Genomic DNA, 24,146 nt, shown 5'->3' on the forward strand with positions numbered 1-24,146 from the left:
TTTTGAATGCTTAGTCCTAGTTGGTGGAACTGTTTGGGAAGGATTAGTCTTGTGAGAGGACATGTGCCTCATGATTATGGACCAAGATGTAAGCTCTCTATTCCAGCACCATGCCTGCCTGTCTCCTGCCAAGTTCTCTGCCATGATGGCTGTGAACTCTAAAACCCCTGGAACCATATACCCCACATCAAGTGGTAGAAGTGATTCGTACACAGAGTTCTTGTGACAAATTAGTGCCTGGTTCATAATTGCAGGGAAGAAAGAATAAAATCATCCCATCTCTAAGTATGAATATGTCAAAGATTATTTAGAATTCTAGCAACCTTTATGCCATACAGTATGTCATCTAAAGTATCACCCAGTCCCTGCCTCAGTCAGGAAACTATTTCTTCATCTTTCCTTATCGTATATCATTCATTCATTCATGCATGCATGCATGCATGCATGCATTCAATAAATCCTACACAGTGAGATAATGTGAAAAGCAAAGCTATAGTATTCAGAGATGATTAACAATACCCAATACCATCTAAATAGAACCTCTTGATATGGCAGTCCTCAAACATATCATGGATTTGTGGCAGAATGTATTTCTTTCACTAAGACACCCCCAAAAAAAATCTATGAAAAAAGTCAACTGAAATGAATAGTATGCTTCCTGAGCTACTGACTATCACCTCATTTCATGATAGAAGGGTCAAAGTTTACAGACTGGTATCAAGTCTATGGATCAGCACTGAGTGCCAGGTCTTGGTGAGACACAGCATAGGCACATTATAGGGCATGGTGGACAAGTCGTTAGTGAATGCCCCAGTGGACCACTTATTTTTGGATTGAAAAGAAGGTGGTAGCCTTTGATCTAGGAATATTTTGTCAGTCAGGAAATAGATGGGGAGGAGAGATGTACATAAAAAGAGGGGTATTCAAGGGCACTCAGAGCATGTCTGAAAATGATTAAGTGTCATCATTTATGCAAAACACAGTCTATGCTAAAGGAATCTGGGGTAGAAATGGCAAATTCTCTACTTAAAATCTGAAACTCTGTATATTTGCACTCAATACTTGCATTTCACCCAACTTCCCTCACCTCTAACATGAAAACTACTTCTGTGTTCACACTGCCTTCTACCCCAGCATCACATTGAATCCATCAAACATTAGGAAATAGAGTATAAGAGTAACATGGAAGTGGAGTGCTTGCTTCTAGTATAAGGAGCACTGTGTCTACTCCTTTTTGTGATACGGCATCCCACAAAGCCGGGGAAACAACTAGACAACTTGGTAAAAAAAAAAAACTCTTGTTGGACCCAGAGTTCCAGTAGGGTTGGGGCTGAGGTCTGTAAAGTTCTAACAGGTTCCAGGACAGTGCTGGTGTTGTGTTGCAGATCACCGACTGTCTAGTGTTCCAAGCTGTGGTAGAAGAAAAGCCTGCACATATTTTAGTAGCTTATGATTTTGAGTCTTTAAAAATTATTTATATGCTAAAACTTGCTTGAAACTCCCAAAGTCAATCTCCTCACATCTTCACCTCATTTTAGACGGGGTCAAACAATGAGAGCAAGATCACAGAACCCACAGCTGTCTCTCAAGTTCAGATTATACAGGAGATTGTTGTTTGTTTACAAGACATGTATTCTTGCTAAACTAAACAAGTTAAAATTCACACACATGAACTACACAAACAGCTCAGACTTTTCTTTCTTTCTTTCTTTCTTTTTTGGTTTTTCGAGACAGGGTTTCTCTGTGTAGCCCTGGCTGTTCTGGAACTCACTCTGTAGACCAGGCTGGCCCTGAACTCAGAAATCCGCCTGCCTCTGCCTCCCAAGTGCTGGGACTAAAGGTGTGCACCACCACGCCCGGCTCAGCTCAGACTTTTCAACAAGTAGCCTATTTCTTTAAATTAATGGCCAAGGTGATTTTGCTCCCCAGGCAAAAGTGACAAATGTCTAGAGGCCTAGATGATGATGACATGAGGGGAGTGTTGCAAGCACCTAGTGCTGGAGCCCAGCTCTGACAGCACTAAGCACTCCACGTGGACAGGACAGCCACCACAACCTAGTTAGTCTGCACCAGATGCTGATAATAAAACCCTGACCTGCGTCAAAGCTGGGCTAATATGTATTTGAAAATGAACCTTCTAGGATATTTGCTATAACCCTCTTAGAGTAGCTAAAATTTAAGTCTTTACACAATGATATTGAAGTTCAAAAATAGCAAAGAAACTTTTAAGAGTCCCCATAGCAACTAATGTGGCATTTGCTGAGATAACCTTTTCCTGCCGTCTGTGCAGATCTGAATCCGCCCTTGTCCTGGGAGTGGAGAGACAGAATCTCACACTGCATTATATGGGTTCTTGTGGCAGAAATGTTTGGTCTTGGGAAATCTAACTGAGGTTGCACTACAGAGCACAAGTCTCCTAGCTTTTCAACTCCTTGGTTTCATCTGCTGTAAGAGACCATGGGCTACTTTATGCTGTTTGTGGAAAGCTAACGATACAGTTAGTCTTTGCACACCTGGCACACTGACACGCACAATTAAGACAGCTGCTGTAATTACCATTACCTCTTTTTTTTTTTCTTCTAAAGTCAGGAATTTTTGGTACCACTTCTCATGTTGCTGAACTTCATCCAGAGTTCTTCCCGGAAGGTGTTCTACAACCTCCTTCATAAAGGTCGGCTTCCCCTTATGTTTGTTCCTCACTTTCACAAAGTTCTGGTGGTCCAAGGCATCCCAGCCCCCCTGCCGCCCTCCCGTTTGCTGGAGGAATTTTTCAAATTCTACCACTTGTTCTGGAAGCGTCCTCTGTGTCACTCTGTCTACGGGAACTTTGCTTGAGATGGCTCTGAAAGCTTTCTCTGTTTCCGAATTACCCAGCGCCCAGGACTCGATCCTCCTGGAGACGGCACTCAGCTCATTATTGGTTGTTTTCTCTTCCTGAATAAGCTCTTCATATCTAAAATGAACAAGAATGAAATTTGCATAACACAATGACCCATCCGCATTAACCTTTCGCTCTTCTGAAAATTTAATTATCCCTGACTGTTTCATCTACCTTTGTTGACATTTCTAATATTAGTAATATTCATGTATGAGCCTTAAAGGAAGTTTGTTTCCTCGATCATAAACAATCTTGCAAACTTTTATTAGTGATCTTCTGATGTCCAAAATAAATGAAAATTTACTTTAGGTATGAAAGGCCATTTAAACTGTAGGATAGAAGGCAGTGTGAATGTTGCTTTTGTATAAGACTCAGTACATTCATAGGCAACAATGAAAGGGTGAGTTATTGGAAAATCAAAGTAAAAATTTTAGGTGAAGGTAGTTTAAAACATACATTAGTCTCTGTTCTTCTTTAAAAGTATTGATTGCATTTTCAATTTCTTCCATCATTTCTCTGAGCTTCTCGACAACTGTAAAAAAAAGTCATATTTTAATATAGCTGAGTTAATAATTAATAATAATAAATATGGACTTTCCCTATTTAAAAACATTTTAACCTAAGCAATTAAGAAAAGTTGCTTATAAGTACATTTTAGTGGTTATAATTTCTGATTAAAGGTATTTTCCTCACCCATATTATTAAATCCTATAATCAGTATTACTTTTTAAAAATTAGTTTATATAACACATACTATTGTTTGAGTTCTAATTTTTATTTAAGAAAATATCTTGGTTAAAAAATGTGGGCAGTCAGGCATAGTGGTGCACACCTTTAAACCCAGCATTTGGCATGTGGAAGCAGCTGAATATCCGTGTGTTAGAGGGCAGCCTGATCTACACAGTGAGCCTCAAAAGAAACAAAAAGTTATGCTTGACCTAGCATGTAAGCATATAACAACTGCCTCACGTTTTCTAAGGCTACAGATGGCATTTCAGAGTCTAGAACCGTCTTGATTCATTTAATTTTCCCAATGATGAACTTTTAAGTACAGTAAAAAAATCCGTGAGCATATATTTATAACATGTCCAAGTAAGTATTTTTATAAAATAGCCACTAAACCTTGAAATGCCGAATAAGGAAAGCATGTCTGCTCTACAGTGCGTCAGACTTGTCCGTCTGTCTGTCTGCAGAGGCTCTGCCGACTCATCTCACTGCCTTCCTCTGGGTGCTTTCCATCATGTGCAAACTAAGTTAGGACTGTCATCAACTGACCTGATGGTGCTGTGATTAGTAAGAAGCATGTATCTCACCTGAGTTTTGTATTTCTTTTGATACAGTGTGTGCCTTACAAACTTTGTCCATTTTCCTCTCACTGTTATCTTGGTTGCTCTAATTTGTAGGCATTTTATAAATCTTGTGAATATTTAATTACAAAATTGCATATGAAATTATAGTTGTCTCATTTGTCTTTCAGCAGTGTTTATGGGTTTACATGTTCTTAAAGTAATTAATTATAGTCATTTTTTTCTTTAGATTTTTGTTCTTTTTTTCCTATGCAACAGAATTCTATGAGAAAGATGTTACATGTTCCCTCTAACATATTATGGCTTCACTTCATTTAATGAATACTTGTCACTCCTCTCCTGTTTGTCAGTTCTAATGCTTGCTGTGCTCTAAGCACTGCACCCGCATTCTAGAGCACTAACCCCCCTCCATCCTGCCCCACAAGCTACAGGAAGGGCTATGGTCTCATGCACAGCTGAAGACACAAAGTTCGGCCTAAGATGGCCTGACTAATAGATGACAGAGCGAGGCTTTGACACAGTTTATTCTACAGGTTCAAGCACAGTGCTTTGAGTCTTTACAAATGAATTTTGAAACAGGAGGTGAGGATGTAATTTTTTTATTTCTTCTTCCTCCAGACTAGCGTTTGTCCCAGGAGGGTCAAACCATTTCTTATGTGTTTGAAACACTTCTGAAAGATATATATTTTTTTTTTTCAAAAAGCAAATGACAGGATAAGGCCTGGACTAGGAATTGGGAAAGCAGTCGAGTTCTACTCACTTGGCTAACGCTGAACCTTCCATGGTGTTTCCGCCTCACAGTGGCTCTTCTGCCTACTTTACGCTGTTTTAGGATTGAATGGTAGTTCAAAGGCTGAAAAGATCACATAAACTCTGGTACCATACTTCTCCACTCTACCCTGATTAGTTCCTAACAAAGGAGGGCTGGCTCCACCAATTCCAAATGGAAAGGGTGAGAAAAGCATACATTTTTTAATGCACTAGCAGAAAAGAACAATGTATGAAAGAGAATCTATGAGCTCTGCTTACAATCAGGTGTGGGCTTCACATCTTTCAGCTGGTTCTGAAGTTTCTTTACGTTGTTATGTATCTTGGCCAACTGTTGCTGGATTTTTGCTCCTGTAAGGAAAAGTCCACACTGTGACAAGTGTGGCTACAATTGACCTCCTGCAGGTAAACTATACACTATCCCTTAGTTGAAAGGCAGTCAAGAACGACTAAACAGCAGCCATTTCTGTCAGAACCATAGAACACATCAGCATAAAACGCATCTCAGTTTACACCCAATATTTGAACGGAGCACTGGCTCCGCCTTACTGAAAACCTGAGACACGGAGAGGACGCTCTTCAGTCTTCCTTCTGTGGAGAATGGGCTGCTGACCATTGTTCTAAAACCATGACGAGTAACTGATGTTTAACACATTGTACTCTTTAAAAGCATCTTTCTTTTTAACATGTTGTAATTACTGGAAACAGAATTTGCCTTTAACTTATTTTATAAATATTAAAACTATCTAACCAACATTAATTCTATGTGGTGTGTGTGTGTGTGTGTGTGTGTGTGTGTGTGTGTGCAGAGGCACATTTATGGTGTATGTGATTTTATTTGTGTGGACATATGTGTGGAGGCCAGAGGGCAATGTCAGATGTATCACTTTATAGTTCTCTAACTTACTAACTTTTCAATAAGAGGGTAGACCTATATCTTCTTTTCAAAAATGTATTACATTATACATGTGTTACATGTCACAGTACATGTATAAAGGTCAAAGGACAACTTTTGGGAGTTGGTTCTCTCCTTCCACCATGTGGGTCCCAGATATCAAACTCCAGTCATAAGGCAAGTGTCTCTGCCTGCCAAGCCCTCTTGTTGGAACCTCCACTATCATTTATTTCTTATTTCTTGAGGCAAGGTCTCTCACTGAACCCAGAGCTGATCAATCCAGCCAGCCTGGCTCAGCAGTGAGTTCTGGGAATCCTCCTGTCTCTACTCCACCGCACTGAAGTTACTGAGACACACATCACACATGATGTTCACGGCTACTAAGGACCTTACCTCGGGTCCTCAGGCTTCCTCTGCAACCCATGACTGGAATTAACTCTATGGGGACTGACAGACTTCTCATTTCACCGAAACACATGCTCTTTCATGGGTATGTGTGGCACTTACTGGTCTCTATGCCACAATTTACCAAGAATAACCAGAGAACCACCCAGAAATAAAATGGTAGGTCAATAATGAAAAGTATAAGAAGAAAATAATGCCCTGGGACATTTTCAGATGACCTAGCACCAGAAAGTAATCCTGCTGGGATGCTTACTTAATGAGTAGGCTCATGGCCTAAACACTCACACGCATTCATAGCTGTGCGGGTGACAAGAGAAAAGTGAGTTGGACATGGTGGTATGTGCCCACAATGCCAGCATTTGGAAAGTGGGTAGGGAGCACAAGAGCTTGAGTCAGCCCTGGCAATATAGAGTTTAAAGTCAGTCTGGGCCACAGGAGACCTTGTCTCAAAGGATCAAAAGGAAAGATGAAACAAGTCACCCCGAAATAAACAAATCTGGATCCTTTGTTTAAGGATATAAGCAAGAGATGGAAGATCACCCTGCCAGTGTCAGCAAACATAGCAGTAGTTACGACATCACAATCTAGACTGCTCTAGAAATTCAAGAATGGAGACTTGATAGGTGGTGTTTCTATTACAGCCCATTCTAAGCTCATCAGAAGAGGGAGAATGGGGCTGGTGAGATGGCTCAGCGGTTAAGAGCACTGACTGTTCTTCCAAAGATCCCAAGTTCAACTCCCTGCAACCACATGGTGGCTCACAACCATCCATAGGGAGATCTGACACCCTCTTCTGGTGTGTCTGAAGACAACTACAGTGTACTTACATATAATAAATAAATCTTAAAAAAAAAAAAAAGAAGATGGAGAGTGAGTCTCACTACTACATAATAAAAGATGACTTTAAAAAAATGGCATGATCTGGGACTGGAGAGATGGCTCAGCAGTTAAGAGCACTGACTGCTCTTCCAGAGGTCCCAAGTTCAATTCCCAGCAACCACATGGTGACTCACAAGCATCTGTAATGGGATCAAATGCCCTCTTCTGGTGTCTGAAGACAGCTACAGTGTACTCATATAGATAAAATAAATAAATCTTTAAAAAACTGGTATAATCTTATATTTAGAATGGAAAATTCTTTGAGCTGGTAGTAAGACAGTATCATAAGCAGTTTAATCCTTCCTAGCAAATCAGTATGTTGTAAAGCTTAGTAATAGCCATGTTTTCCTGTATACAATGCAAAGTAGCTTCTATAAGGATTTTTGCAACATACAGAATCTAGCTCTGCAAGGTATTCTAACACCCTCTGACAATGTTTAAACTACATAACAAACAACAGAACATATTTACTGTATAACTTGTAAGGTATTTTCTTGTATTTCATCTCAGCATCAGATGCACAGAAATTGTAGGCTTTAGAAGGTAGACAAGGAAACTCAGGCTTGGATGTAACCCAGTATTACAGCTTTGTACAAACAGTGATGGGGCCTCTGACTGCTGACACTTACTGGGTCTAGCACTCAGTCAACAATGCCAGAGTGACAAGCAGGTAGCACAGGAAACAAAGTCTTTTTATTTCTTAAAATATTAATGGCATTTGCTGATTATTGACCCCAAATCATCTTTCTATTAATATGGAAGAAGTAGATTTAGAAAACAATTAATTAGAATACTAAACAGGAACCTGAAAATAAACTAAACACATGTCCTTAAGAGACAGACTGGTCACCAGCTCTGTATCACCACAGAACTACAACACAGGCTATGTACAAGGACAACACAGAGCAACACTGCCCTTTAGATCTTGTAATATGAACCCAACTTACTTTCTGTCTTCCTGCTGTTGATCAGTTTGTTTTCCAGTTCTTCCAGCATATTATACTCAGTTCTGAAGTCGCCTCTTTGGTTGTAGAAATGACTGTGTTTATCTTTTTCTATGACAATAACTCTTTAGGAAAAGAAACAAATGGTGTAAATATGACTAAAGTATATCTTAATTATTTAACATATGAATACATTTAAAATAATTAGTACTTTATGCTCAATTCATTTAAAAAAATAAGAGCGTGATTACTTAAACTAATAAGGTAAAGGAATCAAAATAGTAGGTAAAACAGAGTAACTAGTTAAGTCCAATTTTAACCAACTATAATTTGAACGGTTACATATTTCCTTTGAAAATACAGAAGCCTAAGGTTCTAAATCTTACAGTCCTCAAGTAAAACAAAAGAAAAGAAAATATATTATCAAGGAGGGTTTTTCTTAAGTTGGCAAAAAAAAGATAATTTTTTCTCAATGTTCGTTTTTCTCTTCCCACAAGGTAAATATGAATATTTACTCTCTCGTCTTGAATCCAATGTGCAGTACGATGTCTCTAGCCAATGACATCATTGCACACAACCTGGAAGGCAATACTCAACACAGCTTCCCAGAGCGTCCCATCTGGCAACACAGACAAAAAGTTTCTATTGATAACCACAGTGGGAGAAATTGATGGGACCACAGCAAGCCCTATGGGCTTGGCCACTGAGCTTCCATGCATGTGTCGGGGACTTTTGTTATTTGTGATAGAAGCCAAGGAGTTCATCCTATATAGAAACTCTAATAGAAGGAGAACGGCTACCAAACCAGTAAGGCAACCAGTCCTAGGAAGGTCTGGTTACCATCAGAGACCTTACAGTGACCAGACAGAAATGTCTGCCGTGAACACAGAATATGCAATGATAACTACATTTTGCTATGTATGGACTAGAAACATTAACAGAAAGATTTTCAGAATGTGCTAGTATCACAATGCTGTTATCAACAATGAACACTCAGTAAATTCCACTGTTCATGGGGAAAGACATGAACTCTATGATAAAACTTTGAAATAAGTGGAAATGTTATAATATACAGAGGGGATCTGAGAAATTTGGAAACCAAGGGAGGACAATTAATTAAAAGATCATTGAAAACTAGTCCCAGGGCACAGGCCTCTCACTAAAAGTGTTCACAGCCTTCTTCAGTGAGCGCAGGTGCTTGTGGGCCAATGGCTTCGCTGCACAGCAGCTCTGCTCAGGAGAAACATTGGGTGTTCTTCACACTGGAACTCTCAGGGTGGCTGAGGACAGCAGACAAAAGCCCCTACATTATATTTCCCAGAAGCTTTGGTCAACCTATAGATTTCTATAGGAACCTGATCTGACTCCAGGTTAAGCCCACAGTCACTTGCTCAGAAAGTCCACATCTCCTACCAGCTCCATGGGTAGTTGAGGACTGTGATTGATGTGAGAGGACCCAGTCCACTGTAGATGGGGCTACCCCTGGGCTGGTGGCCCTGTGTTCTATAAGAAAGCAGGCCAAGCAAGTCACAGGGAGCAAGCTAGTATGCAGTGCACCTCCATGGCCTCTGTATCAGCTCTTGCCTCCAGGTTCTAGTTGTTTGAGTTCCTGTCCTGACTTCCTTTGACGAACAATGATGTAGATGTTTAATTCAGATAAACTCTTTACTCCCCTAGCTGCTTCTGGTGATAGTGTTTCATCACAGCAGTGGTAACCCTAACTAGGACACACAACTTGATACTGGGAGAAAAAAATTATTCAGTAATATTTCCCAGTTATGGACCCTGTTAATCTACAGTAAAAATTGGCCTGGAAAAATATGACCACTGATAAAATAGTAGGATCAATTTATGGGAGTAATAATTAAGTACTTTCTGACTACTTTTAAAGCCTGTTCCAGAAGATAGAATGCATGCCTGGTACTGTTAATTAGATCAAAACTCATGACTGGCTACAACATGGGCTCTACAGGAGAACCTAACACTATTATTCTGCTAACTGGACAAAGTGTTACACTGCCCCTGCCAAGTTCTTATCTTCATACCCACAGGTCAGTGTATCTGTCAATTCTATCTGAGAAGCATTTTCTGCACTAGGCAGAGATTGATACAGAGACCCACAAGTAATCGGCATGCAGAGATGCAGAGACAGTAGAGTGCTCGGTATAAACGAGACATCAGTTTAACAACACTTTTCCCCAAAGCTCAGGGATCCCCGCGGAAGACAGGGGGGGGGGGTTGTAAGACCTGGAGGTAGAAGAGGGCTTCGCTGAAACAGACTTGCTGGACACAGCATGGATGTCGCACACATGAGCTCACAGCAGCCCTAATTGCTTATACGAGACTTACAGAAGATCAAGCCAACCAAAACCCCAGCATGTCATGAATGACAGCCTACCTCTAGCTGAGAAGCTATTGGTAACTAGTGGTTCCTGGAGGAGAGAGACTAATTTCCTTCCAGGATGTAGCTCCTGAAGGAGCCTCAACTGATGATCCTGGACCCAGGCATACAGAGGCAGCAATAAGAACTCAGTGTGTTGAAAAAAGAGGAAGCAGAAATCACATGTTGTAAGAAGGGAAAAGGGTTGGGGAGACAGGAAAGGAACTAGAGGGGAGGGACTAGCCCTACATCAATCATTTACCCACTTCACAACCTCTAAGGGGATACACATTCTTTAGTACCCTTACTGAAAAACATTCTTAAAGTGCCTACCTACAACTTGAGATACACTGTGATAATAATAAATACATTATTGTTTTGTTTCCTAAAAATACACTAATATAAATTGGTAAAAAAAAATAAAATAAAATGGAGACAATTTCACCTACAGCTAATTTATATTAAATAGACTGCATTTAACACCTCCCTCCTCCTTCTTGCTATGTTTGTCAGGATAGTGATTAGAAGTTTCCTAATACTGTGAGACTGGGGAAGGTGGAGTTAATTTTATATTGTTCATTATGAAATAGCTAATGATATCATTTGGAGACAATATTCTTATACTCACTGGTTTTTAAATTTTTCTGCTGTACGTATGAATTCTGCTTTCTTCGTCCGACTAACTTTCTGTTTCCAGTTTTGAAGCTGAAAAGAACGAATTCCACCTGAAGCACTACAGCCGCCATCACTCTGCACAAAGAACAAGAATAAGCATCCATGATAAAAGTGGCAAGAGACATCTAGAGAAACAAAGTTCTGCAATCTCTGGGGGGAGGGGGTCATCGTGTGCTCAGTCTAGGGACTGTAACACCGATTCCAGTTCTGATACCCTCTTCTGGCCTCTGCAGTGACCGCGCATGCACATGGTACAAACACATACATACACTTGAAGGCAAATATTCATACAGATAAAATAAAAATATACTTTGAAGACAAAATAAATCTATCTTAAAATGCTAAAATAAACATGAAATGTTGTGTTCAGGGATTACTGACAAAAACAGGTATACTTTATTGATAAGTCATTTATCATCTCTAGATTGAACACTGTGACTTGACAGGTAGACCCAGGAAGGATGAGTCTATACCAGGATGGCCCAGTATCGTGAGGAAAAACAGATTTAAAGAGAAAAGAGTAGGCAAAACGAACAAAAAGCCAGAAAATGTGCTAAGTGATAATGAGACACTAAAGAGGCCGAGGTGGGGGCGCTTGTATTTGTATAAATCTTGAAAAAACCCTTCTCAGGTCAGTGGGATGATGAATAGAAAATGCTTAGGAAATCCTGCCATACTTAGTTCTTAAATAGAATGTGCTGGCTGGATTTGACTGTTTTGTTTTGTTTTTTGACATAATCAGTTGGTATTATTATGGCGATGGGGGCAGAGGATACATGAAGGAGTAGTACAGTCCAGAGATGAGTGTGACAACTAGCTGGGCCACCAAAAGTCAAAGGCAGCGAGCTTCTCAACGGTGTATGTGACCAAGGGCAGCTGCTGAGAAAGGATGTGTGAGAGATGAGGGGAAAGTAAACAAGGCTTTATATTTCTCAGAGGAAGAAGAGTTTTAAAATGGGAATAGCACAGCATAAGATACTACTTGTCAAAAGTATTGACAAACTAGTGCTTTCCTAGATATTTATGAAGCTATGCACCACCACCACTGTCCAGCGCCAAAATATTTTCATCACGCCAAGATAAACTCACAGCGTTAGCAGGCTCTTCCTCCTGCCGCCCTCTCTCAGCGCCTGCTTTTCTGAGTTTGGCTATATTGGATCAATGGGTATATAGAACATACAGTCTTTTCTGTATGTCTTATTTTACTTAGCCAATATTTTAAGACCCATTCATGATATTCTATGGACCTATATTTCATTCCTTTTGTGTGGATATGTGTGCACTGTACACATGTTCACATGTCTGAATGCATTCATGTATGTGTGGAGGCCAGAGGTCAGTGTTTGGTGCACTTTACTGTCTCCATCTATCTTTATGAGACAAGGTCACTCACTGAATTTAACTCATTAGCTGGCTGTGTGGCCAAGAAGACCATGAGATGCCCCCGTCTTTGCTCCACCAGCCTTAGGGTTGGCTATGCACTGTCATGCCTGGCTGTCAGATAAGTGCTGCGGAGTCCAAATTCAGGTTCTCATACTTGTGCTATAAGCAGTGTCCCACTGAGTCATCCTTCTAACCTACCTTATACCTTTAATAGCTAAATTAATATTGTATTATATCAGTGGTTCTCAGCCTTCCTAATGCTGTGACTCTTGCATACAGTCCCCTCATGATGTGGTGACCCCCAACCACAAAATTATTTTCATTGCTATTTTATAACTGCAGTTTTGTTGTTATGAATATCTGATATTTCCAATGTTCTTAGGCAACCCCTGTGAGGGGGTCTTTCAACCCTCAAAGAGGTTGCCACCCACACGTTGAGAGTCACTGTGGATTTATCATTCATTTTCTCTGCTCATTGTCCATCATCTGATGAACAGTTGGGTTATTACCACTGTGTCCCCAATATGAAGTGCTACTATAAATATGCTAAACAAGTTTTAATGTAAAAAATGTTTTACATTTTGTTACCATCTAGCCACAGAATTTGAGTCATAAGGTAACTGTTGTTCACTTTCTTGTTTTATCATTTGAATTACCTTTTTATTGTTGAGTTGGAATCATTCTTTATGCATTCTGAATACAAACCCCTTATTTTATATTCATATATCACTAATAGTTTCCTCCATTATGATCATCTATTGTAGCAGAATTTTTTCTTTAATTAATTGATTGGATAATAAAGACAACAAGAAGCCAATCTCTGGTGGAGGAGGAGGAGGCGGGCCTTCCTGAGGAAGAGGGAACGCAGGAGGAACACAGGAGGCCCTTTTGGAACGGGGAGGTAGGAGCAAGAGGAACAACATGTAGAACAGGAACTGTTAGATCTGGTGGCAGATTCCACCACCACAAGATCTGCAATGTAGAATAGTTGATGAGTTTAGGACAATAGATTCCACACCCAGTGGTTGGGTCATCTGTTGATTCTAAACAAAGATTGTCTGGTGTTCTCCATTTGCTACAAATCAGGTGGGCCGGAGGGAAAGAACATAGCAGGGCAGAATTCAACCAGGTTTTGGGATGGGAAGATTGGGCAAAGGTGAATCTCCAAGGGAGAGGTAACCGCTCTCAAAGAGAGTGTGGGCTCTCAAAAGCATTGCCGAGACTGAGAGAGTGATCTCTGAGCTCTGGAGAGGCAGAGCCTGTGTTTGGGTGTGAGAGAAGTGTTGGCTAGGAGAAACATGAGGTCTTGGTCTCCAGCTACGTGCCGGGTTGGCAACAGACTGCATTGCTGGTGTAGACAGCATTAACGTGGTTTTTTAGTAATTACACACTACAATCTATTCACTTCCTTGATACTGCATACTATTAAAAACATTTTCAGGTATTAGTAAACTATTTTTCTTTTTCTTTTTCTTTTTTTTTTTTTTTTTTTTTTTTTGGTTTTTCGAGACAGGGTTTCTCTGTGTAGCCCTGGCTGTCCTGAAACTCACTTTGTAGACCAGGCTGGCCTCGAACTCAGAAATCCGCCTGCCTCTGCCTCCCAAGTGTTAGGATTAAAGGCGTGCGCCACCATGCCCAGCTTACTAAACTATTTTCATGGTAACTGCTTCATTTTACATTCCCATCAGCAGTATGTGAATGATTCTACTTTCCCTATATCCTTGCCAACACTTATTATTATTGTTCTTTTCATTACAGCCATCTTAATGGCTATAAAGTGGTACCTCACAATATTTTTTTTGGTGTGCTGGGGATCAAACTCAGGGCCCTGGGTGTGTGACACACACTCTGTCAGTTACATACACAACCCCTCTCAGAGTGGTTTAGATTAATTAGTTCATGATGACCAATGGTGATGGACATCTTTTTATTAACTTTTCATCTTTAAGAGAAGTCTGTTTATCTTTTGTGTCCCTGAATGTATACAGAGGCCAGAGCAAATCAGATGTTCTGCTCTATCAATGACCACCATCCTTCCTGGAGACAGGATCTTGTACTGTTCTCACCATGCCTGGATCTAGGCTGGTAGCCAGCAAGGCCCAACAATTCTATCTACACCCTCCCTAATACTTAGGGTTGTAAGTGCATTCAGCCACATCCAGAATTTTACGTGAGTGCTGAGGATTTGAACTCAGATCCTCATGCTTACGCAGCAAGAACGCTTGCTAGTTTATTTTCTATGACTCTGATCTAATACTAACCAAATGCATCCTGGGGAGGAAAGGGTTTATTTGGCTCTGTACAGTCCATCAGGGTGGAAAACCAAGTTAGTGACTGAAACCGAGTCCATGGAGGACCACTTACTAGCTTACTCCAGACTCAGGTGTGGCCACCTTTTTTATACCTGCTGAGGGATGCCACAGTCCACAGTGATCTGGATACTCCTTCATTAATTGGCAAAGAAGAAAATGCCCTATAGACATGCCCATAGGCCAATCTGATGAAAGCAATTCTTCAACTGAGACTCCCTCTCCCTGGCCAGGTCTACGTTTGTGTCAAGCTGACACAAACTACACTACCTCTACAGTCTCAGTCCAGTGGGATCTGGCTAATGCTAGAACTGGCAGCCGAGCTTGACATCATCCACATGATGCTGTCTGCAGGCCTGGAGTACATGAGTCACAGGGTCATGGAGGCTTCTAACAACATTCCAGAGAAAAGCCTAGGAGGACAGGCAATATGTAGCAAAGTCAGATTCCCTTCCAGAGTCCACGAAACAGGAATATATGATGAGCCTAAGCTTTAAGGTAGACTCGGGATGCTGTAGACATAGGAATATCTACCTAAGAAAGCTAGACAACAAGGAAAGGCAGCCCAAGAAAGAGGCCACCGTGGAAAGGTAATGCTACCCAAACTCACTGGTGATCAATATGATACCATGTGGCCCAGGTGCTGGCCATGGAGCCACAGGGTTTAACATTCGGCCCTCTGGCTTTGGTCCTATCCCTCGCTTCATTCTCCTATTATTCCCTTTCGAAATGGAAATGTCTATTCTGTGCCACTGTATATTTAAAGTAACTTTATTTTTTACTCAATAAGCTCACAAGTAGGAGATTGTCCCAAGTCTCAATAGAGTTCAACTTTTGAACTCACATTATAAAATGGCATGAGTTTTGAGGGCTAGGAGTGGAATGTTACAGTTGGAATCTCAAATGATTCCAACAGGCTCCTGTTTTGAATGCTTGTTCACTAGCTGGTGATTCTATTTTGAGAGCCTGTGGAGCCTTCAGGAGGTGGAAACTGTGGAAGTGGGTCACTAGAGCAGGTATTTGAAGATTACAGTCCAGCCTCTGGTTGCTGGTTCACACGCTGCTTCTGAGTCTTCTACAATGAGAATGGTTTCTATCACGGTTTCAAAGACATGAACAGAGCCCTCGACAGTGTTTATTGTCTTCATCATCTTCTTCTGCATTTCCAGACAGTATAATCTGTGTTAATCACGTTTGCAGATTCTTTTTTCTCCAGCTAAACCTGGAGTGGGCCGACTCTCTGGTGGTGTTTCCATTTCTTGCACTTTTTAATCCCCAAAATTTGATTTAATACAACAGAGAGAAACAGATCATTCTCACATGTTTTGTTTTGTTTTTTAATTTCTTTAGATATGAGTCCCTTCAGTTTTTTAACATTTCAAATAGATGAGTAGATGATTACAGCTGTGCATGGTGGTACACCTGTAGACCCAGCCGCCCTGGAGGTCAAAGCAGGGGAACCCATTTAGATCAGCTTGGGCCACATAGCACGTACGTACCCATCTCAAAGTAAACAAAACCATACCACCAGAATTAGTATAAAGTTGCCTAGCACAGCCAATATCCAGTAGCTCTTCACTGTTCACTCCCTCCTAAGTGGAACTGGACTTGGTTTCTTTACACCGCATAATTTCTTTTTGTTAAGAAATGAACACAATATACTGTGGCAAGGCCTAAAGCCAAAAGCAAGGCTTCTGCATATTGCTTTGTTGTTGTATGTTAGTCAATTTATGAAGTAATTTTGTAAAGTCTTTATCTTTGTCTCCTGTGACACTGTAACCTCAGCTAGCTTAGCTGTTGGCTGACAGTCACCAGAGACTCGCCTGAACGCTTTGACCCTCCCTCTTGGGGAGGGAAGGACATCGGTATGCTGCTGCAGCGCATCTCAATACGCAGGCCAGCAGCTTACACGCTGGCTTTTCCTTTTCGTCAGCACAGAACTCCAGTCAGACAACGACGAAGACTTCTCGGGCCTTTCTCCCTGCTTCCTCTTACCACATAACAAACTATCCAGAAACTAGTCTACCACACACTTAGTGACTGAAACGTAACAGTTCTGCAAATCGGGCCTAAGGTCCAGGTGTGAACCGAGAGAACATTACGCTAAGTATAACACAGACATGCTCTTATTATATGGAAATCCTTTAAGAAAAGCTGGTTTCATAGAAAACGACAAGAGAATGATGGTCACCAGCGACTGGAGAGAAGGAAGGCAGAGAGTGAGTAGCTGCTGGTTACTGGTACTACCCTGCATGTGAGCAGCACCACTCTATGGGCTGGTGTCTGGGAATGAAGAGGCAAGGAGCCGAGCACTCATCTTCCCTGCTTCTTGACCATAGATGCAGCGTGACCAACAACATCACACTCCCTCCCACTAGTGTATTTTCCTCTCCACAAGAGACGGTATCCCCTCAAACCATGAGCCTCAAGGGAACACTTCATCAACTTGCCAGGGATTTTGTCACACCAATGACAGGTACCGAGTACAGGAAGTTTTGAGTTATGTACAGTAAATTGACTCTAGCCAATAAAAACACATATCAAGTGGAAAAATAAGTTTCCAAGATGTCTGACAAAAAAAAACAGATACAAACAACTAGTTTTTTAAATTGGTTATTTCCTTTATTTACATTTCAAATGTTACCGCCTTTCCCGCCCCCCCCCCAAGCTCCCTATCCCATCCTCCCTCCCCCTGCTTCTATGAGGGTGTTCCTCCACCCACCCACCCACTCCCACCTCCCCACCCTCAGTCCCCCTACACTGGGGCATCTAATGAGCCTTCATAGGACCAAGGACCTCTCCTCCCACTAATGCATGACAAGGCCATGCATGCAATGGATGCAGTTGGAGCCAAATGTACTCCTTTGTTGATGGCTTAGCCCCTAAGAGCTCTTGGGAGACTGGTTGGTTGATAATGTTGTTCTTCCTGTGGGGTTGCAATGCCCTTCAACTCCTTGGGTCCTTTCTCTAATTCCTCTATTGGGGACCCCCGTGCTCAGTCCAGTGTTTGGCTGCAAGCATCCGTCTCTGTATTTGTAAAGCTCTGGCAGGGCCTCTCAGGAGACAGCCATATCAGGCTCCTTTCAGCAAGTACTTCATAGCATCCACAATAGTGTCTGGGTTTGGTAACTGTATTTGGGATGAATCTGGTGGGGCAGTCTCTGGGTGGCCTTTCCTTCAGTCTCTGCTCTACACTTTATCTTCATATTTGCTCCTGTGAGCATTTTCTTCTCCTTCCAAGAAGGACCGAAGCACCCACACTTTGGTCTTCCTTCTTCTTGAGCTTCATGTGGTCTATGGATTATATCTTGGTTATTTGGAGCTTTGGGACTAATATTCACTTATCAATGAGTATATACCATGTGTGTTCTTTTGCAATGGGTTACCTCACTCAGGATGGTATTTTCTAGTTCTATTCATTTGCCTAGGAATTTCATAAATTCATCATTTTTAATAGCTGAGTAGTACTCCATTGTGTAAATGTACCACATTTTTTTTATATCCATGTCTCTGTTGAAGGACATCTGGGTTGTTTCCAGCTTCTGGCTATTATAAATAAGGCTGCTATGAACATAGTGGACCATGTGTCCTTACAATTAGCTTTTATTTAGCAATTCCATGCTATATACATTTGTCAAAGTATCCCATTGAGCCACATAAATATATAATTTTTTCACTAAAATATTAATTAATTTGGGCTAGTGAGATGGCTCAGTGGTTAAGAGCACTGACTGCTCTTCCAGAGGTCCTGAGTTCAAATCCCAGCAACCACATGGTGGCTCACAACTATCTGTAATGAGATCTAGTACCCTCCTCTGATGTGTCTGAAGATAGCCACAGTGTACTTACATATAATAAATGAATAAACCTTTGGGCTGAAGCCAACAGGGCCCAGGGCAAGAGCAGGAGAGATGGCTCAGTGATTAAGAGCACTGACTGCTCTTCCTTGAGGTCCTGAGTTCAAATCCCAGCAACATGGTGGCTCACAACCATCTGTAATGAGATTGGATGCCCTCTTCCGGTATGTCTGAAGACAGCTACAGTGTACTTACATATAAATAAATCTTTTTAAAAAATTTAAGGTATTGGCAAAGCTTTGTTCATTCTAGAGTCTTCCAGGGAGAATTCATTTCCTTACCATTTTCCAGCTTTGAGAGGCTGCCCTCATTCCTCAGCTCAGACCACTTCCTCATATAACTGCATTCTCTGGCTTCTGTCACTGTATTTCTTATAACCTCTGGTTTCTCTGCCTATGCCTAAGACCTTTGGGGTCACAGTGGGTCTATTCAGATAACCCAGGATCATTTACCCATTTTAAGGTCTTTAAATCACATCTGCTAATTCTTTTATGATATAAAGTTATACACTCACAGGTGCTAGAAATTAAGATGTACATAACCTTGAAGATCATTAGGCAGCCTTACATACCTGGACATACACTTAGCCCTACATCATGTACATGACTTTTTACAGGAAATCCATTTTGAAGAACATTTAAAATCAGAGAATCCTGGAATTTACATTTTGTTTTTAATTTAAACTTTTTTTTTTTTAATTTGTGTGTGTGTGCTGTATGCAGGTGCCCTCAGAGACCAGAAAGGGCATCAGATCCCCTGGAGCTGGAGTTAGAGGTGCTAATCTAGGTGGCTAGAAGCCAAACTCAGGCCCTCCAGAAGAGTAGTTCTTCACCACTGAGCCTCATCTCAGGCTCCATGGAATGTAGTTATTATTGAAGGGCTATTCCAGTCAGCCAAGAAACAATAAATTCAGATCATTACAGGGAAGTCCACCTGAACCAAAACAAAAGATATAAAGCCCTGTCTCTGGTATAACACCTGGCTCAAAACCATTATGTGATTATTATTGTTAGATTCTTTTAAAAGGGGGCTGGTAAGGTGGCTCAGCAGGTAAAGCTCTTGCTATGCCACGTGTGCTCCTTGTGGTATTCAGGCATATGCACATGTGTATGTGCCCATGGAGACACGCACAAACAATAATTAAATTTTACAATGTTTTAAAGTCATAATTCAACAACCAATATGGCTAAAGGAACAGCTCCTAGGAACAAATAGAAAATTTGAGAAAAGTACTTTTCAACCTTGAAAAGGGCTGTGTGACTCTTCCTAAAGAGATGTGAGCAAAAGCCTGCTCAGTCCAACAGACCAAAGTAAGGATGCTTTAATTAGGGTTTCTACTGATTTGGCAAAACACCATGACCAAAAGCAAGGTGGGGAGGAAAGGGTTTATTCAGCATTACAGTTCCACACCACTGTTCATCACCAAAGGAATTTAGGACAGGAATTCAAGTAGGCCAGGAACCTGGAGACAAAAGCTGATGCAGAGACCATGGATGGGTGTTGCTTGCTGGCTTGCTTCCCCTGGCTTGCTCAGTCTGCTTTCTCTTAATAGAACCCAGGTCCACCAGCACAAGAACAGCACTACTCACGATGGTCTATGCCCTACCCCACTGATTGCCAATCAACAAAATACCCCACAGCTGGATCTCATGAAGGCATTCCCTCAATTGAGGCTCTTTCCTCTCTGATGACTCTCGTTTGTATCAAGTTGAGACAAAACCAGACAGTACAAAGGACAACTGCCAAAATTCAACTTAGTGAACCAATAAGTTTTATTGGGGTTACTTACAGAGTACAGGTGAGGGGTGACTTACAGGAGAAGAAATTACCCAAAGACATCTGCAACACTAAAAGCCCACCCCAGCATGGGTGACAGACAGCTCATGAAAGCGGAAGCCTGAAGCTCACTGCACAGCACACAGACAGTTCACCAGGTTGGAGAGTGACTTTTCCAGGCAGTGTTGCTGGTCACTGCTTCTTCCAGGTAGCTTGTCTCATCCAGCTCTTGTGGGAAGCTGGTCTAGTCTGAGAGTGTTTCTCAGCAGTCCTTCCCGCTTATGTAAGCTTAGAGAGGGAAGGCCCTAGTGCATTTGGTCAGTTTCAGGGTCTTCTTGAAGCTTCTGAGTTGTTTGCTTCCTACTCCTTACAGAACCTTTCTTTAGACCACCTGGAGTCCATTTATTTATTTATTTATTTATTTATTTATTTATTTATTTATTTATTTTGAGATTCATTTTATGTGTACGGGTATTTTGCTTGTATGTATGTCTGTGCATCATGTACGTGCTGTTATCTGTAAAGGCCAGATGAGAGCTTTGGATTTCCTGGAATTGGAGGTATAAATGTTTGTGAGTCAGTATATGGGTGCTGGAAATCAAACCCAGGTCTTCTTGAAGAACAAGTGCTCTTAACATGTGAGCCATCCAGCCCATATCTGGAATCATAAAAGACCATACGAAGATATCAAGAAGACAATAGAGAAACCTCACAAGAAAGTAACCCTCATGACATCTTGAATCTGGACATCAAGCCTCTAGAAAAATGAAGACATTTCTGATGTTTATGTCACCCCATTTGTCCCATTTTGTCCAGGGAACTCTGGTAACAGGAACTTTAGATGTTGTGGCAGAGATGTCTAGAATTGTAAGACTATAATGATAAGAATTATATTTTCTCGAGTAAACATTTGTGGCCTTTAAGGTTAGTTCAAATGTCCATTGAATCATCTAACAAATACTGAAGTTCAGCGCTAGAGTACAGGTTTTGTATGTGTAAGTGTGTGTGTGGCTAGAGAGATACTGGGAAGAGTATGAAGGAAAGACAACACACAAACTTGTTCAAAACATCACACCATAGTACACCAATGATCCTAACTTTCTCCCATGGGTACCGTTTATGGGTTGATACACATGCATGTGGATGTAGGCCAGTGGATGATGTCAGGCATCTTCCTTCATTTCTCTCCACCGTATTTTATTTCTTAGACAGATTCTTTCACTGACCAGAGCTCACTGATGTGACTAAGCTGTCTGGCCAGCAATCCTCAGACATCTGCCTCCAACTCTCCAGCCCTAGGATTACCGGTACACGCTGTAGTGCCCAGCCTTAAACTCGAGTCCTCAAAGTTATGCAACAAGCACTTCACCCAAGTGAGCCCCTATTTTAAATTAAAAAATAAAATCAGCATTCATATTAATATTCCTGAGAAAGTCTACTTCATTGCTACTATGATTCTCAGCTATAAGGCAAACACAGTCTCAGTATACTGACATTATTGGGCAAATAATTCTTCAGGGAGGGACTGTCTTCTAGTCTCTACTCCGTGTTAGTAGCACCCTTCAGTAGTAGTAGTTACTAATTAGTATCCTGCCTCTTGTGGCAACCAAAGATGTGTCCAGGGATTGCTAAATGTCATTTAGTGAAACAGACCCACAGTTCATTCTGGTCCAATCCCTGAAAAGGTAAATGCAACTTTTACAAATCACTGAAGCAGAATCACGATAATATACGCCAATAACAGTGGTAGGAAGTGGGGCTGGTGAGATGGCTCAGCGGGTAAGAGCACCAACTGCTCTTCTGAAGGTCCCGAGTTCAAATCCCAGCAACCACATGGTGGCTTTCAACCACCCGTAATGAGATCGGAAGCCCTCTTCTGGCACGTCTGAAGACAGACAGTTACAGTGTACTTATGTATAATAATAAATAAATCTTTTAAAAAAGTGTTAGGAAGCTGGAAAGAAAGGTGTATCAGGATGTAAAACCTAACGATTTAGGTGGGGGAAGTCATGTTGGCTTGCTACAGTACGGCAGAAAGTTGTCATGAAAAAAGACACTCAACAAAATTACACCACTGGAATAAGACCATTTTTTTTAATTTTTGTTTCACTTCGTTTTTGAGAAAAGCCTATATCGGCCTCTAACTCTAAACATCCCCACCGCTGCCTCTTGAAATGTCCGGATTACAGGCATACACCACAACCCAGTGGCCATGCATTTTTTTAAAAATACATACTTAAAATATTTTACATAATCTATTTTTAAGATATATTCTATATTTTCTCTCAATACATTTGGGAGTTATAGAGCTATATAGATACAGAGAAAATAAGGAGAAAAACTAAAGGATGCATTAAAAAAAATCTTCCCTAGATGTAATTTCCTTAACTTCACACTAGAAAGAACACTGTATTCCCTTAGAAAAGGAAGATGGAGACTTCTCCGCTCGCGGTAGTTTTCCTTCACGTCTGGACCGAACCACAAATATTTAGTAAGTGCCTACTATCTCGAAGGTACACCGTGCTGGGCACACAACAGGTACAGTCCTTGGAGCTAGAAATACAACAATGCCTAAAGCTACTGAAAATGTCTACCTAACTGGTACTTATTTTCCTGGAGGCAGAAACACAATTTAAAAAACATGAATAAAATATGGATTATATCCCGTGGTATTAAGTGCTATAGGAAAAAAAAAAACTGAAGCAGAAAAGGAGTCTGACCATCTAAACAAAAGATTTCCATTCCACCATGTGGAGACTGGGGTCCTTAGGAGCCCCATCTTGGGAAACACCTATCCGGTCCCTCCTTGTGTCCTAGCACCGATGCAATCAAACAGATCCACTTCTTGGTGCTCAGACTCCAAGCCAGCTTGGAGCCCTGGACCACTGCCGACTTAATACCCAGAACTCCCATCATTAATTAGCTCCCATTTTTTTAAAGAAAGGGAGTCCTCTCAAACTGAGGCCTGACTGAGCCCGGCACAACCGTGGCTCCGAGCGCCTTCAAACGCAGGCCCGCCCCGAGCAAGGCCGGAGCCTCCGCGGTTACCTGTTGCGGCGTCGGCGCCGCTCCCACGCCGGTCCCCGCAGCCGCGCCCGCCCCCGCCACCGCCCCGGCGACTGCTGTTGCCGCCGCCGCCACCACCACCGTAGTCAGAGCCGCCATGTTTCCTCGTCGAGACTCCCGCGCCCGTGCGCGGGATCGGCTCCCGTGGGCGTTCTCCCACGCTCCGCACACTGTTCCGAACCGCTGGACCACTGGGGAGGAGCGCGAAGCCGACCCCGCCCAGACCTGGGGGTGTGGCCTCACGGGGCGTGGCTACATGGGGACAGGCAGCTTGGGGGCGGGGCTTGCCGGGGCGTGGCTGCTGAGGACTCTGGTGGGAGCGCAAGGGATGGGGCAGAGTTAAAGGCGGGGCTTGGGAGGGGCGGGGCCAACCGGTGAGGGTACTGAACCTTACTGAGGGGCAAGGTGGACACGGGGTGGTGTAACGCAACGCGGCTCTGCTCAGTTTTGTATTTATATGAGCTTTGTCAGTGCTGGTGTCTGTTCTGTTCGCTCGTGCCCATAACTGCTAAGAAACGCTTTGTCTTCCTTTAGATTGTATTCGTGTTATACCAACATATGTATTTTTCATACGATAGAACTGTTCTCTATTTCTGTTTCACGTGCTGGTGAAACTTAGTAAAT

General features: G+C 41.8%; 1 protein-coding gene across 2 annotated transcripts in view; it reads right to left on the reverse strand.

Annotated features, from left to right (window-relative positions):
• Positions 1-23,761, reverse strand: part of Ccdc112 (coiled-coil domain containing 112) — a 29,800-nt gene extending 6,039 nt beyond the window's left edge. Inside the window, exons 1-6 of one of the 2 annotated variants that reach the window (NM_001160399.1) lie at positions 23,505-23,739; positions 11,085-11,206; positions 8,080-8,201; positions 5,215-5,304; positions 3,335-3,410; positions 2,563-2,953 (exon numbers count right to left, since the gene is read on the reverse strand). In NM_001160399.1, the coding sequence (NP_001153871.1) occupies positions 2,563-2,953; positions 3,335-3,410; positions 5,215-5,304; positions 8,080-8,201; positions 11,085-11,206; positions 23,505-23,621 (918 nt within the window). In that variant the 5' untranslated portion in view covers positions 23,622-23,739. Of the gene's footprint in view, positions 1-2,562; positions 2,954-3,334; positions 3,411-5,214; positions 5,305-8,079; positions 8,202-11,084; positions 11,207-23,504 lie in introns of both variants that reach the window. The other variant, XM_011246924.3, reaches the window with a different exon arrangement.
• Positions 23,762-24,146: the final 385 nt, after the last annotated feature.

The sequence above is a fragment of the Mus musculus genome, chromosome 18, assembly GCF_000001635.26.
Source record: "Mus musculus strain C57BL/6J chromosome 18, GRCm38.p6 C57BL/6J".
NCBI classification, from domain to species: Eukaryota; Metazoa; Chordata; class Mammalia; order Rodentia; family Muridae; genus Mus; species Mus musculus.